The sequence below is a fragment of the Triturus cristatus genome, chromosome 4_1 (genome assembly GCF_964204655.1).
Source record: "Triturus cristatus chromosome 4_1, aTriCri1.1, whole genome shotgun sequence".
Lineage (NCBI taxonomy): Eukaryota > Metazoa > Chordata > Amphibia > Caudata > Salamandridae > Triturus > Triturus cristatus.
In genome coordinates, this window is record NC_140585.1 from 1,093,129,980 (window position 1) to 1,093,154,661 (window position 24,682).

General features: G+C 45.2%; 1 protein-coding gene across 4 annotated transcripts in view; it reads left to right on the forward strand.

The window, feature by feature from the left end:
• The window catches only part of LOC146856067 (uncharacterized), a 171,379-nt gene that overhangs the window by 84,956 nt on the left and 61,741 nt on the right, over positions 1-24,682 (forward strand). The window contains exons 3-5 of one of the 4 annotated variants that reach the window (XM_085654080.1): positions 235-370; positions 4,759-4,940; positions 10,255-10,433. In XM_085654080.1, coding sequence (XP_085510206.1) covers positions 366-370; positions 4,759-4,940; positions 10,255-10,433 — 366 coding nt within the window. In that variant the 5' untranslated portion in view covers positions 235-365. Of the gene's footprint in view, positions 1-234; positions 371-4,758; positions 4,941-10,254; positions 10,434-24,682 lie in introns of those variants that run through there. The other 3 variants (XM_085654082.1, XM_085654079.1, XM_085654083.1) reach the window with 3 other exon arrangements.

Sequence of the window (24,682 nt, forward strand, 5' to 3'; positions counted from 1 at the left end):
TCAAGGTCATCAGGGCAAGAACAGACTTTTCTCTATCAGGGGGGCCCTTGAAAGGCTGGGGCCCTGGTCCAGAGCCCACTTTGCCCATGCCTTAAAACGTCTCTGACTGCAAGTAACAGAATGCAAGAAAGAAACCTGTTTGGAAGAGATTCTCTCGCATGAACCGGGGAAACGTCATAACTCTGACAGTATCTAACTGGAAAACTTGATATCTGTTCTGTGGACTTTCCCCAGAGGTCAGAGAGCACGTAAGGGGGCGGAGTCTTGGCAGCGTGGGCGGGAAGATGCACTCGACTGCAGGAAGAGAGGCGCCACTGAAGGCTGAACCGTGCGAAGCTTGAGTTAAAACCAACGGCAAAGCTAATATGCAGTAAGTCTGTTTTTAAAATGACATAAACGGGCTCTGTTTATTGCTATGAAGAAGCTAGTCAGTTTGGACTGGCGCCCTGCTGCTGTACTGGTCTACTGTTTGCCCACAGAGCAGCCTTGTTGCAGACCGCGGAAAAGGTTACAGTAATCAAGTTTATTTCCTGTCCATGCCTAAACGCATTGACGGTCAGAGGAAAAGAAAATGGTAATCTTGATTGAAACGCATGTATTTGTAATGCATTTTTAGATACAAATCTTGCTCAAGAAAGTAAAATATTGTGATCACTTTTTGGAAATGCTAGTAGACAACATATTTTGACGGTGTCAGCCGTTTTCATGGGATTGCTACAGTTATACAGAGCTGGAAAACAGTCTGAATATAAATAACATGACTTAAGCACATTTGAGAAAATGCCTGACTTCTCAAGCAGTGAAGAACAGTGCATGTTCCAACTCATGTAGTGGTGCAAGTATTCTGCAGTGAGATGAACGGAGTTTTTTGCACTACCACCATTAATAGCAGCTGGACAGGATCTCACCCACATCAAATGACCCTAGTGGAAGATATCGTGCAAGAGTTGCAAAAGGTTTCTAATGGATCCAACTTCAGCATCCTAGGTGCGCTTGTGTGCCCGGGTCTCTGATACATGGGACATTTTACTGGTTACATACAAGCACCCCCTGAAATCAATGGGCATCATTAAACACCAGCAGCTGCCAAGCTTAATCAGTTCTAAGAAATTCAACAATCCAGTAGATGTCAACGCCCATATTGGGGGACGTCTTACTTCAAGATCAATTCCCTTCGCTGAGCCTGCACTTTTTGAATCCACCCCTGATCTTGACTCTGTCTGTCTCGTGTTTTCCCCTTCATCATCAAAAACATCCAATGTGCTCTGATTCTACCTTTGTCGTAAACTCAAGCATGGACACCATTTGGACATTCCGAAACAACAGAGAAGCCCCAGCTTGGGGACCCTGTTTCAAACCCTCACATATGCTCCATTACCTCTGACCTTTTTCCACTCATCATCTTGGCCAGGCTGCCCATATCTTAGCCCTGTAGTCACTCATCACCTTGCTGGTCCCTCTCCTGGCCGTGGTCTCCTCATGTGGTCAGCATACCCACACAACTTCCACCTACACGCAGGAAAAGGAACAGTCTACATGGTGAATATGTTCTTCCATTTATTCACACTTCCTCCCATCACTACATTGTCTTGGGCTCTCCCCTCACTATACTCCATTGTTTCTCTGACCTGTGTCTGTCGGCTGATACATCTCTTCCCTGATTTGCTGAGCGCTAGTCCCTGTGGCAGAGGGGACTTCCCCCATTCATTGGTCCCTGAAACTGCCTGAGTCCCACCTTGTTGCACAGTTCTCCTTCCTCCTCCCCTTCTTCATCCAGTCCTGGGATACACTTATGTTGTGCTGCGTCCGAACTCCTGACTCACCAGCTACCTGAATGCCCCCACTGCCATTTGGCAAGGCTATCCCTGCTGAATCGTCTCATTTGGCGGGCTTCACTGGCCCATGATCCTACCAGCAAGACCATGTCATACTTCACCTCATCCTGGCCCCCTACAGGAGCCTTCTGTTCTCCCAAGAAGCAGTTACTTTAGTCCCCATTTCTGGACCACTCCTATTGTGGCAGCACTGTGCCACAAAAGTCACCATGGCAGGTTGTCGCCGTTTCCAATAATGACTTTCCTTGACCTATTAGTGGTCATCCCCACTGTACTGCCTCCATCGTGTCTGTGGTTTATCATAACACCTCCAGGTAAACTGCTCATAACTTCCACTTATCCCATTGAAACCTCCCTGCTTGTTTTGGCCCTACAGATCTCCAGTTTCCCTCTCTAGAGCTGTGCTCTTTCCATCCCTGTCCCATGCTGCCCCTTTTGAGTCTGCCCCCATGCTTCACATTTCCTCCTTCTGGCGACTCTGCATCTGACTCCTCCCTGGCTTCTCTTTCTCCTCTCACGTGGCTGAGAACCAGCATGCCACAGAGGTGATCAGCATCCCCACTGAAGTCGTCTACCTTATTGGGCAATAGGAATAAGCAATGGTTTCAATGCGTTTTGGCAGAAGGTTATTCATACATGGCACCTCAATTAAAAAATGCTACTGTTTTCACTGCCACCGCAACCACTGGTGCATTCATCCTTGAAAATTGCACACATTACACATGCATCTTGATGTGGAGATGAAGGTGGATCTACCCTGGCACGTTCCGACCAGTGAAAGCTCCCCATATGATCTTCTTAACTAATCACTGTAGCCTAGTGGTAAAAGGAGAGCAGCCGAACTCCTTTCTCCCTTGAATACTAATAGATTTTTGGTTACTCTCAAATTTGTGATCATTCATTGCTTATAGCCTCACATTGTTTACTGCCATCGAGATGCTTTGCCAGACCCACTCTTTGATCACCCACTTCAACACGACATACTATGGCCAGATATCCTCCATACAGCGTACGCTCTCATTACGAGTGATCCAAGTAATAGGCCGGTACATATCCATCCCCAGAAGTATTGATACTAGAAGCACCAGAGGCGGAGAACATCAAGCCCATTAGGAGCTGGACCCCAAGGGCACACTAAGGAATGAGGAATTACCAGGAAATCAGTAATTCTAGGTCCCATGGTGATTTAGCTGCTTACAGCTGCAGCAGCTGAAAGCCCTGGATGAATTCAAACAGATCCACAGTGTTCTTGCAGATGGCTGTCATATCAAACTACAGCAATACAGTGACCTACAGTAATATCGAGGTAAAAATATTGACAACCTAAATAGTATGAACCTACGATTTTGATTAAAATTGCAAATACTGATTCCAATATATTGTGCAGCAAAAATATTTAAAGTTAAAAATATTCACTACTAATATGAAGAGTATAATAAAATTGGCAGTTACATGTACTAATCCAACTCCAATTGAACGAACATTAGGATAAGAGTATACCTAAAGGAGGGGGTCAGACTTACTGTTGTAACTGCAGTCCATCAAAAAGTTGGAAAAGTGCCTATATCACTAGATGGGCAGATTTACTATTCTGTCTACCAAACATTGCGGAAAGAGCATTTATTTAGGGAGTCAGATTTGCTATTGAAGTAAAGCAGGTACTGATTCGGCCGACAACAGTCGAGAATTATTCATTTCAAAGGAATGCAGTCATTAGACTGATACCTACTTAAAACCTGCACTATGACTTTAACTGTTGCTGGTATGGCGAGGGGCATATTCCTTGATATAATCTAACTGCATGCAATGACATGGCTTCCTAGTGGATGAGTGGCAGCATATTTAAGGCGGAATATATTGGAGGACTATAATAATCTTGCCAACTGTGTGTGAAAAAGATGTTGTTTACCTGGTGTTATGATTGTCTATTCAAGACTATATGGTAGATTGGGATGTTTGAGATCTTTAATACTGTGATGTTCACACGCAGGTAAGATTATTTGAATGAAATGCAACGCACAGCTATGGCGGCCAAAGAATGAGGTATTGCTTTGTCAGCCTGGCAAATATCAACACAGAGGTGCATTGAACCTCCACTGTCTTTTTTGGCACAACTACAAAGGTTGAGACCCATGGAGCAAGACCAGTCAAGCGTTTGGTGATGTCATGCTTTAACATTGCTTTCAGTTTCTTTAAGTGGAAAGCAACTCAATGGTGTCGCTGAGGCAACAGCGTGAACCTCTTCATCGATGTGAAGCTGCATCTTCATTGTTCTAAGTTTCCCAAGCCCATGTAACAATGTGGGGAATTGACTCACTATCTCAGAGCCTGCATTAAGGTTGTAGTTAATAGAGATCATTCCCATGTCAGCAGCAGTGCTGAAACTGAGTAAGCATGCACTCGACGGAGTACCTTGTAGGACATTAATTGGCGCTTGTACTGTCATTTTCTTATGTCACACGGTCACTACAAATGATCATTGACTCCATAATGGCGTAGAAGCTGCCCATGTGTACACCTTTGGTTTAGACGCTGTAAGACGTGGTTGTTATTCATTTTGAATAACATTTAGACACTGCAGTCTTCTTGTTGGTAAACAGTGACTATGAATGGAGTTGTGTTATTGCTCAGTGTGTGATGGGGATTAATGATCATGTGTAAAGTAGGAGACTGGCGAAAAAAGTTGAAACAGGAGTAAAAATAGGAAAGTAGTTTTGGAGCAGAACAGAGTGTCTGAGTCAAAGTAGAGAAGCACTTTGTATAGGAGCCTGAATTAGCTGTTTCTTCATACATACACAATAGCGCTGCACTACACTCTCTACAGAATTCTGTCTGCCATATAAGGTTGAATTTGAAGAAATTGAATAATCATTATAAATTCATAAGGCACGATTTCCAACATTTAAGCTATTTTTATTTCCAGAGATTTTGGTTCCAATGATAGAGCTCTCATTTCAAGAGAAATGTTGGAAGAGGGGAGGCAACGAGTCCGAGAGAGCCCTTTGAAAATCATCAGAACTCCACTGATTAACATAGAAGAAACAACATTGGCTTTGAAAACAAAATGTAACTTGTTTTTAAAGCTTGAAAACATGCAAAATACAGGTGAGTTAACTACTGGCCACTGATGCGAACCAATGTCCACTTGTATGATTTATTTGTACATGCAGCAAATGGTTATTGGGGAGCTCTCTTACTATAAGCCTTCTGAGCTACTGAGGGAAGGTGTGAACCCAGAGTGAGCAAGTATAGCAAGGGAGCGACTCATTTTTTTTTTTTTTTTTCACTGGCTAATTTATTTTAATGGAAATTCAGCTGAGTTGCAGGGTGGGCTCAGCAGTAGACACCAGTATAACAAGTCTTCGCAGTGAAACACCCAATATTCAAACATAATTCAGTTGAGCTGATAAGAGAAAAACTCAAATTCCCCCCAAACCTCCCCAACTGGAAAAATGTTAAAGGGGATAATCGTGGTGCGGCACAACAATAATTCACAACCTCTTCATTTGAAAAGGCCTGCATTCCCACCCACTCCTCTTTTTTTTTTTTTTTTTTTTTTGAAACCGTTTATTACAAAGGTCAAGAATATACAAAGATGGGCCTACAACCTTCAGGCCAGCCGCTAGCGGACAAGAGGAGCATATGATACACACAGTAGAACGCATGCTGCGGCAAAGGGAAACGTTACAGGAGTTAGCAGCGTTGATGGCCACACCATCCGGACCCCACATGACGGTTTCTTTTTAACATAAATAACAACAAAAAATCGACCACAAGGCAACCCACGATCGAAAACAGCAGCATGTGCTCCCCTAGAAGGGGGACCCTACCAATCCATAGGAGTATCAAGGGGGGGAGAAGGTCAGGACAGGGACTGGGTGGACTCAGTGCCCGGTACCGGAGAGCTAAACCGGCTAAGGGGACGGGGCAGGCGATGGGTCGGGCAATAACGGCGGGGCACAGATTCCCCCGCGGTAGGCGTTCCAGGGGCCCCATACTTTCACCCATGTCCCAGGCTTACCTCTCGCTACATACACCACCTTTTCCCAAAACATGCACCAGTCCATATTTTCCTTCCAGGCCGAAACAGTCGGGGACCTCTGGGAACCCCACAATTGAGCAATATCGCGCTTGGCCACCATATATCCCAGAGTCACCCACCACGTCTGTGGCGCCGAATAGTCGGTTGGTTCCCACACGTTCAACAGGCATCTCCTCGCTTCGGGCAGCAGCGACACACGCGTAACCACCCGCAGGACCTCATGCACACCACGCCAGAATCGCTCCACCTCTGGGCATTCCCACAAAATATGAAGAAAGGTCCCCAAAGAACCACACCCACGCTTACACAACCCGTCCACAGCATAGCCCATACGCAATAGCCTTGGCCCCGTTATGTAGACCCTATGGAGTATCTTGAGCTGGACGAAGCGAAGGCGGGCCGGTATGGCCACCTCTTTCGGGGAGGCCACCGCAGAGACCCAGTCCTCGTCGTCCAGCTCCAATCCGTCGGCAACCCAAGCCTCGCGAAGATTAGTCAGCAATCCCGAGCGGTCATTAATCAGTTTTTTATAGATTAATGAGATCGTGCTTTCCGGTACATGTCCATCCAGCACTCTATCCTCCAGAGGGGAGTACTCCGGGATGGAGGCGACGTCCGGGAAGGCGGAGCATAGTGCATGACGGATCTGCATATACCGAAAGTACTCCCTGTCGTGCAACTGGAATTCCGTCTGCAGCATCTCGAACGTTTTGAATCCCCCCCTCGTCCAGAGATCCCCCACCCTGCTGATGCCTATCATGTCCCACTTCTCGAAGCCCTTCGAGGTCCACAGGGAGCCCAACTGCTCAGATGCGTACAGTGGTGACGCCCGGGTCAAGCGATCCTTCCACCCCATCGCTACATTAGCCGCGTGCCACACTCGTACCATGACACGCGTGGGGCACGTCAGACGTGCATCGAGCGAGCTGGAGTAGAGCGCTCGATTATAGTCACCACCCGGCAGTAGCATCTTATCCATTTCAAAGGCCGGGTTTAGGGCGGGCCCGTATAGACCGTGATTAATCGCAGCCAGCTGGGAGGCCCAATAATACCGTTTAAAATCCGGGAGGGCAATCCCCCCGTCATACCACGGGAGCGTCAGCTTCGCCAGGGCGATACGCGGTCTCCCGTCCCAGAACAGGCGGCGTTGCAAACTCTCCACCTCGCGGAAGTAGCGCGCCGGGACGAGGTCCATTGTATTCTGCAGAGCGTACAGGAAACGCGGCAGCGACATCATCTTAAACAATGCCGCCCGGCCGAGCGGCGAGAGCGGCAAACGCCGCCAACGCGCGACATCCTCCTTCAGGCGCTGGAGGGGGGGAAGCAAGTTCCGATCATACCGGGCCTCCGCGTCCAGGGTAATGAAGACACCCAGGTACCTAAATCCCTGCGGGGCGATCTGGATAGGACAGCCCCGCGGAAGGATAGGAGCCTCCCCAGAGAGAACATACACGCACGATTTAGCCCAGTTGATGACAAGGCCGGAGTTACGACCAAATGAATGCAATACATCAACCAGTACTATTGTGATTTACGTGGGGAAGCCAGCGACTCATTTTTGAGGTCTCCTCTTTCTTTGTCTAAGAGTTATGGCACAGCCAAGACACTTCCTATTCCTTCTTTGAACTACAAGGAGGTCCTTCCCCCACCTCACCCACTGTTTGTACATACCTTGTATCATTTCATGGACTTTACCTGGTGCTTCAGGTGATTATTGGCCATTACCTTAATCTATGCAAGGGTGGACCGTCTGGTTGCAATAAAGGCCTTTGGGTCGACCCACTGCTGGTTTAAACATTTTAACTACTGTGTTAGGGCTAGTTCCTACTTCACTTCAGGTGTTCCTATGCTTTTTTATTAGTACCACTGAAGGCAAAAGAGTTTCTGAAGCTCCCAGTTTATTGACCTGAAGTTGTCAGCTTGCTCCTGCTTACAATTTATGGAACTGTACTACATCTAACGTTCTGTAGTCCTCCACAGAGTTTCTTGTCTCTAGTTGTTTTGAAAGGATTGTGAGTGGTGTTCCTTCATCTCAATCGTGGGTTGTTGCCAACATGTCCACTTTTACACCCATCGTCAAGAACCTTCTTAAGCCTGGCATACTCTTCAGCCCCTGGTCTTCAGTTTCCGAGTTTCCAGATAATAAACTTAGCCATCCACTGCTAAATAGAGCATAACATACTTATTCTAGGCAGGCTTTACCCATGGAATTGTGCCAAAGTCATATCCTAAACCTGCTTGGCCAATATGTGCTCAAACCTGAGCAACTCCGTTACACCACTTCCCTTTCTCAGCTTTTTGCTTGTCTACTTGAGATGATCAAGTTCCTATTTGCCCTTTTGGTCCTGTCCACCTTGCAGTTCTATGAATATTGTTACCTCAGGGCCTGAAAACCATGTCTGTTGCTGGCTATCCTGTGACAAGCAAGCTCCGCCTGATTTTTAATTTGGGCCATGCTCTGAACATTTGGTATCCAAATTCAAGCGTTATGACAATTCTGTAATTTCAGTCAAATGGCCAGCTCATGATGGACGAAAAAGTGGTAATATGGAAAAGAGAGAGGAAGGGGAGAAACTAATGTAAGCCCCCTGTCCTGCAGCAATATGCAAAACCAAAACAGTGTCTCACATCCATTCTTCGCGTCTTCCCTGCTTCAGTTGGTGGTTTCATCACAATAGCTTCCTAACACTTAAAGCTACCTCCTTCGTGGATTTTTGCACACATTTCACTAACCAGTGTTGTTAAAGAGGACTCAGTGTCCTGAATTCTTTATATTGTGTGTAGGGTACCACTGCTCCTCTTAGGTAAAGCATAAAGTGGAGCCCCTGTGACTGCCAGCAATTTTATTTCATCTTCCCCGTCTTTGTGCAAATTCATTGTACTTAATTCCCCTTGTTATTTTTCCCCCAATCCATAATATTATAAACAGACAGTATTTGGTGCACGAAAGCCCACTGGGTCAAAAGTATCAAATTAGACAATGAGCCGACCGCTTTTTTAAGTTTGTTTACTATTATTTTTAAGTTTCTCTGATAATTTTAATAAAGGCAGCACTCTTGGGTTCTTATCAACAGTTTTTAAGATTTCCACACTGTAATTGTGTCCTAGCTGTTGCAGTTCCTCTGTCTGTCCATGCCTCCCGAAAGTAGCTATAAGTCTATTTTTTCCTACTAAATCAATCAGGCGTTTGTTAAGCGCAAATACTAACCCGCAAGAGTCTCAAGGCGCTGGGGATGGGGGGGTGCAGGTTCCAGTCCATCAAGGAGGGAGACCATCGAAGAGACAAGTTTTGAGGTTTCTTACGAAGATGGGAAACAATGTTGTCTGTCTGAGTTGGAGCGGAAGGGCGTTCCAGGCTATGGCTGCGAGGAAGGAGAAGGAGCGGTCTCCCGATCTGTTTTTTCTGGTGCGTGGGACCACGGCGTAGGAGAGCTGGGCTGATCGTAATCGCATAGCTGCCAGATTTTCACATTGCTTATATGTGATATATCATTTGTTTTAATGTATTTATGAGTAACATTCTAGTGCTATAAGTGTGACACTTCCAGTAACAATTCTTTACAAGTAAATCCAAGCAATAGGGCTTGCGACAGTATGCCAGTGGCCACCTACACTATTGAATAACCACCCTGGCTCATGACCCTCAGGTTAGCATGCCCCACGAGTGATAGGTTCTTAATTTTCAGGTGTAGAACTGACTCACACGTGCCAAGAGCCACAGAGTGGCTGTCTGCCAGGCTGAGCTAGGGCATCGTTGGGCAGACTGAGGGCCACTAAGTGATGCTGATTATATGCTGAGACAGAGAGGTCAGGCCTGGTCTGTCAAAACTGGCCTCGGGCAGTGCTTAAATAGTATATGCAGGTGCATTACTCCCGCTAGGGCTCACTTTAAATATAGAGGGTTATTCTATGAAGCCCAGGTTATCCACCAGGGCAACTAATCTCCTCCCGAAGACCCGAGCCTGGCTCAATATTGCGTGAAATTTTTTAAAGTTTTTTTTATAAATACCAATATACTATAGAGCTGCCTCATGCGCTCCACTATACTACTAGGAGCTAGGAAAGTATGGCTAAGCATTGTAGTGTGCTAATACGGACACCAGCACTAAAAGGCGTTAGTATGACCCATTATGCGCAATACTTGGCAGGCTGAAATTGCAAGATTCCTAGGGATTTGAAGAGAGAATGATTTGTTTCTCAGCTATACCATAATTTTGGAAATATATGGGCATTTGTGTAAAATGCATTTGTGTGCGCACCTGAAACTAAAAAGCATTGACAGATGGGGAGCTTGCACATATGGAAGTAGGTGCTGAATTATGCGTGATAGAAAGTATCAAAGACCGCATATTTACAGTGTTCTTTCTTTGTGGACAGGTTCCTTTAAAATCAGAGGCGTGGCAAGTCAGTTTTCTCGTGCAAAGGAGGGAACGTTTGTTACAATGTCTGCTGGAAACCATGGGATCTCCTTTGCCTATGCAGTAAACTGGTATGGTAAAAAAGGGAGAGTCTTAATGCCAAATACAGCCCCAGCTTCGAAAGCCAGAGTAATTTCTGTAAGATTTAGCATTTTCTTACCTTATACAAAATGTTGTGTTACTCAGTATCTACCTGTTTCGAAAGAAAGTGTAAACCAATTAACCCAATTGTTGGTTATCTGTGAGTCAAACAGGCATCTGTGTGTTGACTTATAAATCCTAGATGGCCTATGCCCATGGAAACATAGTTTCAAAATAGCCTCTTTTCTGTGGTTCAAACTAAATTCGCCTTTTCAATACATAAATCCAAAATGGCTAATGATACTTACTACATCTGGCCCTTTTCCCACTTATACATAAAACGATTCTTAAACATACCATTGTCTGAAATTCACTTTTATTGGTGCCATGCCCAGTGCAGAGATTTTTACCTGAACTTTAGTAGCATTTCATCATTCATCGCCCCTGACAATCGGGATACCCTTGCTGCTCCTGTCAGACAATTCATATATCATGCTGATGGTACCCTATGCAGCCCCTTGTGCCTTACAACCAGCACTTTCATTTTAAGTGTTGAAGACTTTAATTATATAATTCTGTGGCCTTAATTGCAAGTTGCACGGTACTGGGACCAGGGTAAAATGACGTGCATATTTACAGTTACTGACAAGTAAATGCACCCGATTTGCGTGTGGGATTGATTTTTCTTATCCTAAATGTGTAAGTATTTCACCGGTCCATGGTAGTTTACCGCAAACATTTGTCACCTGCTGTGAGCAGGTGGTAAACGTATGTGAAGGACTGTTGGGGAGGGGGCGGTAAGGGGAGAGTGGGAGGAGTAGTAGAGGGAAGAGGAAGGTTTTTTTTTTTTAAATTAGGGAGAAGCATTGTATGCTCCCACATTACAAAACAAATTAAGCTGTCAATTCGAAGAAAACAGAACACTTAAAGAGCGGAAGCAAGCCAACAAAAAGAGAGTGCTCTCAAAGCTCCCTAAACAACCTGATGAGTAACAGCACAGGTAACAGGATCAGTCTCATGGGAGTATACAAAAGGCCAAAAGGAGGGACTACTAAGCGTATTCACCTAACAAAAGTTAGCATTTCCAAAAGACAGAAAGAGGAACCAATTAAAATGATGGGTCTTGCGCCAAGCCCATATTCCAGATACATTATGTCTCGAAGAGACAGCGCATGCGCAGCCTAGGCAAGACCTAAAAAATGAAGAATGAGGTTGTGATTTTTGCTGACAATAAATCGGGTCTTGTTTTTCCACTTCCAGTAAAACCAGAAATGGAAAAACCTAACAAATCATAATCAACAAGAGCGAAATTAACATTTATATTAATTTCACTCCACCTACCATGTAATCAGGAGCTTTGTTTGTTAAGAATTGTGTCACGTCCCACTTTGAGGATGCTTGGTGGCAGGGATGACTCACAAACCCACCATATACGTCTCACTGCTGAAGGTCACTCCCCCCAGGCACATTGGCTGCAGCAACAGAATCAAAGGAAACAAAGGTTGCCCGGCTCGGTGGATTCAAACCTGCCTTAAATCATGATAAGTAAAGAAGCAACACCAAAGAGAAGGGGAATGGCTGCCTCGGCAGGAGCTGCCCCCAGTGCACTAGATCACCGACCATGGCAAAGAGAAAGAGAGGAGAATGAGGCAGAAAAATACTGCTAAACTGGCGCTACAAACACCATTGTTTGTACTTAGGGCTCATGAGCCATCGGGGGCCGAGTACTAGGAGCCATGAGCTGAAAGCTGGTGAGATCAAATTCCTTAACTCACAAAAAGAGAAGGACTAAAATGCATAACAGAGGAGACCCTACAATAAGCAGTTCTGTCTGTGTCTCTGTTCTAGGCAAATCGCGACAGAATTTGAAAAGGTCCTTTTCTTTTTGTGTGTTGAGGTGTATTTGTGAGGGGAGTTAGAGGAGGCTCACTCCCTTGTCTCTTTTTCTTTGTGATACTGGAGATCAAATTCCTTCCAGATGTGGTGTGGCATGACTCTGTTTTCTTGGAAGTTTCCCTCGGGCCCCTTCACCTAGTTTCCATAATGAGGCGTCAACTCTCCTGCTACAGAGGAGAGTACTAAGTTCCTGCTCTCCAGGAAGCTAGCGGGCACAGTCAATGTTCCAGGTAACCTAAAGGTTGGTAAGGGGAGGTAGGGGCTGGACTTGCTGCCGGGAAGAATGGACTATGAATGGAAACTTTTGGCATGCCAGTTTTTGAACCATTAAGCACATGAATGTACAGGAGGGGTAGAAACATCAGTGGCACATTAAGATATTGACAGTTTTCTTTCTACCATCATTAAATATCGTCAAATAAGTGGCTAAATAAGGAGAGAGAATCAGTAAACCACAAATTTGATAAATAGATGGGCCATCGCATCGCCCAGGGCAAAGGCCCAGGATATCTACAAAAACTCCTCACAATTCACTGCCCCACCAAAAACCTGAGGTCGGCCGGAGCTATGCTGTTTAAACTCCGCCGTACCCGCAGAGCCAAGATGGGTGGCCGTTCTTTCAGATACCTGGCCCCTAAACACTGGAATGAACTACCACTCGATCTTCGAATGGAACCTTCAGAAACTAGATTCCGGGCCAAACTTAAAACTCATCTGTTTCCAGTCATCTAACTCTCTCTCCTCCCTCTGACCCTTGTTTCGTTCTCCCCTACTTCTGTCTCTTGAGATATAGCAGTATTCTAGCGCGGGGATACACTATTTTTAGTGCAGCCAGGCGCTTTAGAAATGGCCTTATTATTATTATTATTATTATTATTATTATTATCCACTCTGTTTGCTGACTATAAAATACATATGACAAAAGTCAAGCAAAACCTGCCACTCTTAAGTAAAGGCCCTGGCAACTGTGAGAAGTTGGCCTGATATATGCTGTCCACTAGTTCTAGTGGGCACCTTGTATCAGTCCAAACAACCCCTTATGGTGATTGGTTAAAGACAACCTTTATTGAAAGCTATCCTAGTGGTAGCTATGGAGAGCAGCCTTCAGGCTAAGTCTTGAAGGAATGTATAGCAGCTTGTTTTACAAGTCTATAATCTCTTGAATGATCAAATGAAAGGACAACCACACCAGGTATATATTTTAAATATATGTATTTAAAATAAAACATACCCCTCTAGTCTCTTTATGACACTGGAGTTCGAAGTACTTAGGTTACAAGTTAGTTATCAACAATATTAGCACAAATACACGTTTGGGCCCTAGGGGCGTACCAAACCATATACCCAAAAAGTGGTATAAGAACCACGACTGAACAAGACACAAGGCCTAGAGCCTGTAGAATCGCTGGGACCCCAAGGAACCACCCACGGTAGTGACACAGGGGACCCACGGGGTCCGTGTGCAGTGTGTGAACACAGCCACAGTTTCCCGTTAGCTTCTATGGTCAATGTCGCGGTTGGAAAATTAAAGATTAGAGACACTTAAAATCGAGTCAGGACCAAACCCTTTTGGACTTAGGAAGTTCTAGGGCTAGCACCCACGGGAGCACAGGAGTACTCGTGTTACCTCACCCAGGGAAACCGGGTGCATAGGTGTCTTTTGGTGTCGGGTCATGTCGTCGATTTCAATGGAAGCTTGCGAAGAAGTGCTGCTGCCGTGAAGAGGAGAAGTGTCCGAAGCTATCCAAGCCTGGATCTAGGATGGAAGGAACCTGAAAGCAGAGGGGACAGAGTCTGGGTTACTTACCAGTGACCAAGGGCACGATTGACCAATGCCCACAGATGTCGGGTGCTTCAGGTGAGTTGACGGGTGTCTTGAATCTTCAGCCACAAGGTCCCGGAGGCGTCGATGACAACTAGGAGCTGGATTCGAGCTGTCCCACGAAGTCTGTCGAGTGCTGTAGTGTCGGCGACCAGATTGGACCCAACAAGCCTTGGCAACGGCAAGTCACTTGGAATCAGAGAAAGGATGGCGGTGCAGACCAGCAAGGTCTGGGGGACTCACCCAGTGAGGGTAAGTCAGGGCACGTCTGGAGCAACCAGGAAAGCCCAATCAGAAGAGGAGTTGCCTTCGTGGGGACCCACTAGCCAACGGGCTAGCGATTGCGAAGGAGCCTCGAGCGGTCGCACTGGAAACTGGCCCACGGGTCACTCGTGGATTGGAGGCCAGCAATCTTCGGTGCAGGAGGTGCTCAAGGCTGGGGCTAATAGGACCCCAAAGCACAACTTCGAGGAAGATCAGGAAGATACTGTTACTGCAAAAGATCACGGTGTCCAGGGGTCACGGTTCCACGTCACCCACGATAGCCACGGGCCTCAGCTTTGCTGTGGACTCAGGGTAGCCTCGGGGAAGTCTGGAAATCCACCTCTGGTGATGCAAAGACTTCGGCGTCCGGCGGGAGCTTCAGAGATGAAGACTGGTCAGTTGCTTCTTTGGTGCCTGCCAAGCAGGGGAGTCACTCCTTGACCCCAAGGGAGATTTCTTCAGTCTTCTAGTCGAAATAGAAAGTCGAAGGTCCAGGATATATGTTGCAGAGGTTTGTCCAGGGTAATACAAAGTCTCAAGGACTGGGTTCCCATACTTATACTAAGTTTGGGGGTTGGACATACTCTAGGGACCCACCTATGGGAGGGTTTGGAAAGAGGGGTGGTTACACCCATTTCCTTTGTCCAGTTTTGCGCCACAGCAGGGGCAGGTAGCACCTGCAACTGGTTTGAACTGGACTATGCACAAGGACACTGAGTGTGCCCCCAGTGCAGGACTTCAAAGCACCAGAGAGTGCCCCTGCCCATCCCCAATACACATCTGCCTGTCTGGGGAGGTGGTTACACCTCCCTGGAACAGGAAACCTATTGTCCAGGCCTCCCCTGCCGGAGTTTCAGTCAGCAGCAGGAGGCCAGACCCGTGTCTGTGGCAGAGGCATCCATTTTGTGATGCCAGGGCTGGAGAGAGTCCTACCGGGTTAGACCAGTGTGAACATGTCTCTCCCTTTAGAAGGGTGGAATGCTACCCCCGCCACCAGAACTGGTGGGGGGTTAGTATTCCAAAGCATTTGACACCAAACACAACATGTTTCCGTGCAGCCATCCCAAAGTTAGCATTTACCGCGAGGTTTTAATGCACTTAAGAGTATATGGTCAGGCTGCACCACACACAGCATCAGAGGAGGTACTCCGAACGCTGCTGAGGGGCTCTTCTCATGCAGGGGCACCCTCTCACATAAAAACCAAGCACTCTGCCTTCAGGATTGTTAAGGCCTGCCATGGGAGTTACTTATAGGTTTTATATGTGTGTGCAATGGTAATGATATAGGTAGCCTATACCACTGTAAGGGGTGCACGCACCACCTTACCCAGGCTGCAGTAGCAGACCTGTGGTGGCATTTTGGAGTGCTTCCCAGGGGTGGCATAATACATGCTTCAGCCCCTGGTAGGCCTCTGAGGAACCTATGCCCTAGGTACATAGTATAACATATACTAGGGGCTTATAAGGCACTCCAGAATCCAATTAGATATGTACCTAATGTACATGGAAACCATTTTAGAGAGGAAGCAGCTGGGCTGGCGTCCTGATTAGCAGGGCCTCAGCCAAAATAAGGTCGAAAAACCGTGAAACACCAGCAAAAAGTGGGGGTACCCATGTGAAGCAGATCCTACTCTCCTACACAACCCCCTCCCCTTCCGAAACGCAGGGACATCAAACTAACCTTGACCAGTTGAGCCTTCATGTTCCAAGTAGAAATACCTAGAGAGTCCATCTGCATTGGCATGGTTACTCCCAGGTCTATGTTCCTCTGTACAGTCAATCCCCTGTAGAGAAATTGTCCACCTAAGCAGTTTGGGGTTTTCACCCTTCATTTGTTTTAGCCATAAGAGGGGCTTATGGTCTGTCTGAACAAGGAAGTGAGTACCAAACAAGTATGGCCTCAACTTCTTCAGAGCCCAAACCACGGCAAAGGCCTCTCTCTCAATGGCTGGCCAACGTTTCTCACTAGGGGTCAGCCTTCTGCTTATGAAAGCTACTGGCTGATCCTGACCTTCATCATTCAGTTGTGACAGTACAGCCCCTATGCCCAATTCAGATGCATCTGTCTGGGCAATTAACTTCTTGGAGTAGTCAGGACTCTGCAGAATGGGAGCAGTGCACATGGCCTGCTTCAGGTCATCAAATGCCTTTTGACAGCTAGCTGTCCACTGAAACTTTTTGGGCATCTTTTTAGAAGTTAAGTCATTCAGGGGTGTCACTATGGATCCATACCCCTTGACAAATCTCCTATAGTACCCAGTCAGGCCTAAGAAGGCTCTCACCTGAGTCTGGGTAGTTGTAGCAACCCAGTCCATTATGGTCTGGATTTTGCTCTGTAGTGGTTGAACCTGGCCTCCACCTACAAGGTGGCCCAGGTACACAACCTGACTCTATCCTTAGTAGCCTTGATAGTTAGGCCTGCTTTTTGCAGGGCCTCCAAAACATTCCTCAGGTGGACCAGGTGATCCTCCCAGGTGGGGCTAAAGACAACAATATCATCTAGATATGCTGCACTATAGTCTTCCAGGCCTGTAAGGACTTGATTCACCAACTTTTGGAAAGTGGCAGGTGCCCTCAAGTTATTTAAATGCAGCCGGCCAGACTCAAAGTTTTAGTTAATGTGTCTTTCAAGATTTTTCATAAGATAGAGGCTGCAAAGACAATCCTACGGTACATTCAGCAGAAATTAGGGCTGATAGAGGATTCAAAATGACAGTTTAGAATGTCCTAGGTTAGCGAATCGTAATTCAGTTCGATGTAGATATCAAAGTAGGACTAAGAAGTGTCCGAGGCTAAGAGATGAAGAGTTTCTAAAAAGCCTGCTCTCTACATTGCCTCTACGTTTGTTAATTCTACCCCGTATTTGCATGGTTGGGTGCAGGTTCCCAGTGCCTCAGCAGGGGGTTGGGAGACACCGATTGTCAGGGTAATCGGCAGTCTGGGGCAGAAATGACAGTTTCCTGGAGAGACAATTTAATTTTTTCTTAGAAGAGGTTGCTTTTTTACAAAAGGCTGTGGAGGGGATACACATACTCAAAGAACTACTCTTGTAACTCTATTTAATTTAAGTTTATCTCTATAAATGTAACGGTTTAGATAACTAAGATGAAGTGGAAGGCAATTTTGAGGTGGGTTGATGAACAAAAACTTTTTTATAGTGCTCCTTCAGGAGACTCATATTAGTAAGGACAAGAGAAAGTTGCTTAAATGGGCCTCTTCCAAACTACTACAGCAGTCTTGTGCCTCAGTGGCTGTTAGGAGGGTGCAAACGTTTCTGCACAGTATACTTTAAACACACTCAGATAAAGCTTGAAGATAGGCTACAGTGGAAACTTTAATAGAGCAGGTAGCCATTACTCTTGTCTCATTTTATGGCTTAATCCTGGATGATCCATGCCCTATTGAAGAATTACTACTTCAGTTAGGCCAGACTATGCTGATTAAATGACCGAGTCATCTAGCTAGAGAGAGAGCTAAGAAAGAGCTCTAGAGTATTTTGTTAGAAAAATAAGTTATCAGTGACCAAACCAACAACTTTATTAGGAAGAAGAATTCAGCAGCAAATTACTAACCTAGACGACTCGGTCCCATACAATTAAAAGCTTTGTTGTTAAGATTAAGAATCCCATAACAGGGGCTATGGTGGTAAACAACCAAGCAACTGAGAATATATTTATTGAGCACTATCAAAAGATTTATGAGTAAAGCATAAATCTCTTTGATCAGGAAATAGCTTCTTAGCCCAACTCCATTTGCCCTCATTAACACCAGAGGTGACTGCCAGTCTTATTCCTCTAGTTCAACAGGAGGAGGTTGTGAAAGTAGCTGAAATGCTTCTCAGATTTAAGTCACCAGGAGAGGATGGTATTATTTCCGAGTGGTATCACTATATGCTTAAACATAAGAAGGGTCTACTTACAGAACTTTTTAATCACCCCATTCCCTCATTTAGGAAAGGGGTTTGGATATGTTTCCCTAAAAAAGACGAAAATCCAGAGGATATAAATTCATTTTGACTTATTACTTTATTAAACTCGACTATAACATTTTCATGAAATGTTAACTCTAAGAACATCTGAGGTAAGCTTGATAGAGGCAGATCAGAATAGAGTTATACAAACATGCCAGCTGTACTCTAATATGCATTTTCTTGCTAGAGGTCATTGATTACTTTACTGCGAATAAGATACCGGAAGGAAAGCTGTTCTTAACCTCCAAAAAAGCGTTTGACTTGGTGGGTTTGAAGTTCCTATTTAAAGTTCTTGCCGAGATTACATTTCTGGATCAATTCATCAAGTTAATTGTTCAAATATATGAAGGCACTTGCGCACCTTACTTTAAATGTGGAAACTTCTTTTCCGATCAAGATCACCTGAGGCACCAGGCAGGGTTGCCTCCTGTCAACTTTGCTGTCTGAGACTTTTATAGAACCCTTTGTAGGTGTCCTGAGGAGATCAAACACTCTTAAATCAGCTATTCCTGAGTCTCCTAGACGCAAACTATAAACCAATGAGCTGGTGATATATTTCCAGCCAGGCACAAATGTTATTGACAATCTCTTTGCGCTTCTCGTGTCTTTGTCAGCAGTTTCTGGGTATCGAGTGAACAGTGCCAAAACAGAAATGTTACTTTTCAATGTAGATGTGGATTCACTGACTCAGTCTCTGTAATTGAGCTATCATAAGTACCCAATTAGACACTTGGAGATTGAAGTCTCAAAAATGTGGAGGATTTATATAGACTAACTATACTCATCTTATGAGAAAGATTAAGTCAATGTTAGATTGATGGCATAATTACTGATAATGATCTTAGCAAGGGTGGTGTTGATCAAGATGTACATTTTACCCTTACTGAATTTCTTGTTTTCTCCAATCCCGGTGCACTCATCAACGGAATCTTTTACTAGGCTAAATGCAAACATAATTAGTTTTATCTGGAAAAAGAAACCACCACAAATGAGCATAGAGAAGTTAAATCTTTGTTGAGAAGTTGGGGGGTGGCCATTCCAGATTGAAACGCCTATTACGTGACAGCCGTTCTAATACGAATGCTAGATTTGATAATATAATACATGCACTAACTTTTGATCAATTGTTTTCAGCACAAATGCTTGAAGCGTCATTTCCCAGTCCTCATTTCCCAAGACCTCACTATCACAACCCCAAATCAGTTAGGCACAATACTGTTGCCTCTCTTAAACCAAAGCCAATGGAGCTTTTGCGAAAACTTAACATTCCCACAATTCATGCTGAAACCCCTGATGAACTTCAATTCTTTTCAGAGTTCCAAGGTACAGTCAGGAAATGCGAAAAATCTAACATTGGGAAAATTGGAGACATAATTTGTAAGAAGAAGCTAATAAATTTGGAGTTTCTCAAGGTCAAGATTAATTCAGCTCAAACATTTAGAGTTATAACTTTTCTTTCAAATTCAGTCTAGTATTAGAAAATGTATACCCCTTCAAATAGATCCTGCAAGGGAAATAGTGAAGGAAATGTTTAAACCTCACAGTGTGACAAGGGATATTGGTGACTGGGTAAGATGGTTAAAGGGATGTAGCAACTCTATGGCAAAGCCTTTCACTTTACACAAAAGTGGTAAATGAAAGAGATTGGTACACATCTTAGCCAAGACGAGAGGCAGGAAATATCTACTTTTAATTGGCACGTGTTTAGGGGGGGCAACTTTCCTCATATGCAGATGTACGCCCATTGGTTAGTCTACTGTGCGCTTCAAAAACTGCATGGGTAGAACACCATTATTTCTGATACCTGCTCCAGGTGTATCAGGGCGGACACATGGGAACACATGGTTTGGGGATGTGTGAAGCTACAAGGATTCTGGGAGTTGGTTATTCTGTTTATTCATGGCACTTCAGAAATCCCAATATCCTCAGATTCAAAAGCTATACTATTGGGCAGTTCTAGACACTTTTGGTTTGAGGACGAGGAACTTGAAAGCTTGGTGGTTCATAGCAAATTTAATACCCAGATCATTGATTACAAATAAGTGGAAATCAAGTGAATCACCAGACTTCCAGATGTGGCTTGACAAAGTATTAGCAGTCTATAACAAGGAAAGCCTATGTGCTCAAAGAATCAGAGTGGGGAGAAAATGTCTTAAAATTTGAAAATATTTTAGGAACTATGAATGATGTATGCTGCTGTGGCAAATATCTTAATTCCAATGATGATAGTCAGGCTAGAACTAAAACTGTCAGCACCCACTTCTAGAGTTGGCAGCTAACCTTGGAATTTAATATGTTAGAAAATATGTTTCTCTCCACACTTTAAGGAAAGAATTTTACTATGCATTTATATTTCCCAAAATGACTATGCACTAACAATGAATTATCCGTCTAAAAAGAATTTGAAAAAAGCACTTTCCTTAAGGAAAGCACTGATTACGGATTTTAACTGAATGTACTATGATTGGAAAACTGGAATATTGATGCTGCTATGGAACAGATGGTTATAGAAATTATATGTGTTAGGATTTGGGGATAAAGGGAATATTAATGCTATGGTGTATAATGTCACATAAATTACACATATCAGGATTTGGAGCAGAGATTGAGATTTGTAAAGCATTTTCTTCTTTTGAGTGGGGCAAATTTGGGTTAATGTGTATATTTGACTACATTTGGCCGCCTTCTACTACAATCCGTTTCCTGTTAGTGTGTACTCTCCTTTTCTTTTTTTAATACCGTTTAGTAAAGAAGTTTGGGGCCGATTACAATGACCGCGGTCCCACCGCCATGGGAACCATGTTCTCCACCCGCCATATTACAATGGAAGGCGGATGGTTGGCTGTCGGAAAGACGCATACGATGGGCTCCTTGGGCCGCCAGTGTGGTGGAGGGGGTTGTATTCCCTACAATGGTGGCAGTGCCTGTCAGGCATCGCCGTAGGGATTACAATGTCCCTTTCCGCCTGCCTTTTTATGGTGGGTAACCCTCCATGAAAAGGCAGGCGGAAAGGGACTTTGAGGGCCCATAGAGGACCCCCCTTTACCCCTGTCCCTCAGCAGTGGGTTTTGGGGGGCACCTGTGGTGCCCCCCTACATATCCCACTCACCAAGGAAGGGTTTGGCCCAAAATCAGTAAGTCTGGGCCATAAATGCTAAACATCAAGAAAAATGCTAGTACTGATTATCATTTATTCAACTATTCAAATAATGATTACATACTCCAATTACCATGATCAATTGAATTTTTTCAAAAAGTACATTTTTAATTGAAGAAAAGGTTGTTTCTGAGATTTTTTAAGATTTGATTGATTTTTAGGATTTCCTTAATTTTTGTAAATACACAGGAATCACAAAATACAAAAATGTACCAAACATACAAATTACATGACATATATACAAAACAGGTACAACAATTTTTTTTTTGCTCAAGTTCTTTACAGTTTAAACTGCAATAATACCATAATCCCCCTGACAACTACCTAACTAAGGAAATGTATTCACATGTTAGCAGGGGCAATCTCCAAATAGTGACCCTACTGCACTCATAAAATAATTTTTCAAGATCAATTACTTACGAGCAACAGTGGTAATACATATGTAAAACACTTGTTTGGCTGAAAGAACGGTACTCAAATTGAGTGGCTCAACCTGCCTCTTATGATGGGAGCGGATCAAAGGATGTATCATGCCAAGACAATATTGTCTTCACATAGTCCCAGAATTGAACTGTTCCGGTCTAGTCACAGAAATGAGGTACCATTTTTATCAAGAGAAGCGTGGAAACAATAAGAGGTAGGACTTTTAGGCAACCCCGCAAGCTCTCTGATTTTGAAATATAAGGAAATTGTGTGATTCTAGACGAAGTGTGTGGTTTGCAGGGTATTATGGTTAAGAAAACATTGTGGTATCACTGTAAGTCACACCACACTGGTCTGCCCTGGGTGTTTCGTTTTTAAAACTGACTGACTTTGCTAGGTTTCCCTATTGGCTGGCTGTCCCCCTCCCTGAATAATGCATCCATTCAGCATGTCAGGTGAGAGAAAATTGGGATTTATCCCTACTGCGAGAAGCAATTACAACCACATGTTCTCAGTACATTGCAACATATCATCTCAGTAAAGTAGAACAAGGCATATATGTGTTTGAATTAGAGATGTAGGAAGCCAGAAGACTTGAATTCTGGTTGCAGTGATTTCCTCCTCTAGTACTACTGTTAGTCAATCGGAGCAAAACCAAGATAGTTGTATTTGGCAAATACCCTCACAAAAGGCAAGTTACTTTGCAACTGGGTGACCATCAAATAGAGACAACGCCAGCCTACCACTATTTTAGGGTCTGGCTATCAGGCGATTCATATAAAACGTAAGTGCAAAGACCAACTGTCATGTCCTTTAGGCTAGTCCTGTCATGTATACCCCCATTACATACATTTGTCCCATCCACAAGACAATAACAATTCTAAACAGGTGACCCTTTACCTAGTAGCTTGCTCCTGTCTCTTCAACACCAGGCTCTCGGTACTCTATCATAATCCCTGTACCTGATGTACATCAACATGCCCTCAGACACGGCAGAATTATTCTGTATAAGGTTCACCACCTTTTTCATCCTTGGCCAACAGCCAGCTGTGGATGATCGCACTTGTTTAGAAAAGCATTGGTGATTGTTTTCAAAACATTTATGATTGTTTTCAAAAGATCCATGATTGTTTTAAAAACATATCGATTCTAGGGGAGGAGCCAAGATGGCGATCGGGACGGCAGCGTAGGCTCCCGGCTCCGTGAACCTCCGCATCCCGCACAGATATCCTGCATGAGATCCTTAGCCTGCGCTATATGCCCGTGTTGGTGATTGAGAGCGGCAACCGATCGCGTGATTCTGAAGTTTCTGGCGGCGGTACCGCCGGAGAAATGTTCACCTGAAGTTTGCGGCCTGCGCAACCCTGGAACCGGGACCTCGAGTGGATAACATGGCCGGGCGGCAGTTCAACAACAGCGGCCATTGGTGACTGGGTGGAGTCGGAATACCGGAGCGGTGCGGATATTGGCCTGAATTTCGCCGTGGTCATTCCTACCACTGGGCGTAGCGGAACGAGTGCATGCCCGAGGTGGCAATTCCAAGATTCTTCGGTAATTGTCTGAGCCCTCGCCAGTGAGCTGCTCGGACGCTGCCTGTAACTCGTCCCGATTTTCGCGGGCTGCTCCCGGATTTTTGCGGGCGCTCGTCCAGGGTGAGGATAACTGTTACCTGTGACCATACACCAGATAGATATTTTGCCTGCCCCCGGAACCCTGTTTGCAGTACCATGGAACTTGATGTGCTTGTGCCTGAGTCCCGGGCCCAATCTGGGGTGGAACTACCCTGCGGCCATCTTGATAGGATGGATCATATCATCCTGTACTCTGGGTCGCAGCAAGATTGGGAGTGTGTGGCTAAGAGGAGCGTAGCGCAGCGGGCGCGAGGAGCTGTGCTGGGGTACGGCGACCTTCTCGAAGCTCTCGGTGCCCTTCGTTCCACCCTGGTTCGCGGCGCCTGGGTACTGGGGAGAAAGCTTGATGGTATTGCGTCGGCGTCGGAACAGTTGCGATCTGCCTGTCCCCAGGTAACCAGGGACTTGTTTTACTTCACACAGGAGGACAGTGTCGTGGCCGCCCCTGTGAATAGGGAAAAGCTGGAAATTCCTGACAAGGTGCCAACGTGTGGTCGGCTGGCTGTAGGTCGGGTCTGTTCCGGAGGTTTTAGATTTGAGCAGAAGGTGGTGGCTTTGTCCCACGCACAGCCTCCGGCGACCCAGGAAATAATCAAGCAATGGTCGCCTGCTCTGGCTGATTCCTACATCCTGGACCTTGTGTGCAGTGCATGCCCTGGTGCAGTACTGGGAAAGACGATCCTCCATAATGATGACTGTGTTGGTATTCAGAGACGTCCACCCTACATGTGTGTGTCGCTTCCGGTTCTTTTTTGGACGCTCCTTTTCCTCGCAACATTGGACATGGCACTGGGTCGATGGGTATGCATCGGTGGATTCGCAAAGAGAGGCCAAGGATAAGACTGATCCTTCAGAGGTTGTCATCTAATAGGCGGGCGGGCACAGGGGTTGCGTGCTCTCACGGCATAACTAATAGTGTAATAGGTGCATAACGCTCCCCATTTTTCTTTGACATGGGAATATTTTTGTTGATTACTGTTTGCTTTGGGGAGGAACACATTGTGCGGGAGGGAGAAGCCGGGGGCATGTTTGAAGGCCCTCCTCCAGTTTATTAATACTCTCTCCACTCCCCCGTTAGGTGGGGTTTCTTTTCTGTCTCCTTTTTCTCTGTTTCTTCAATATTTCGGGTCTGGTTCTGGGGCG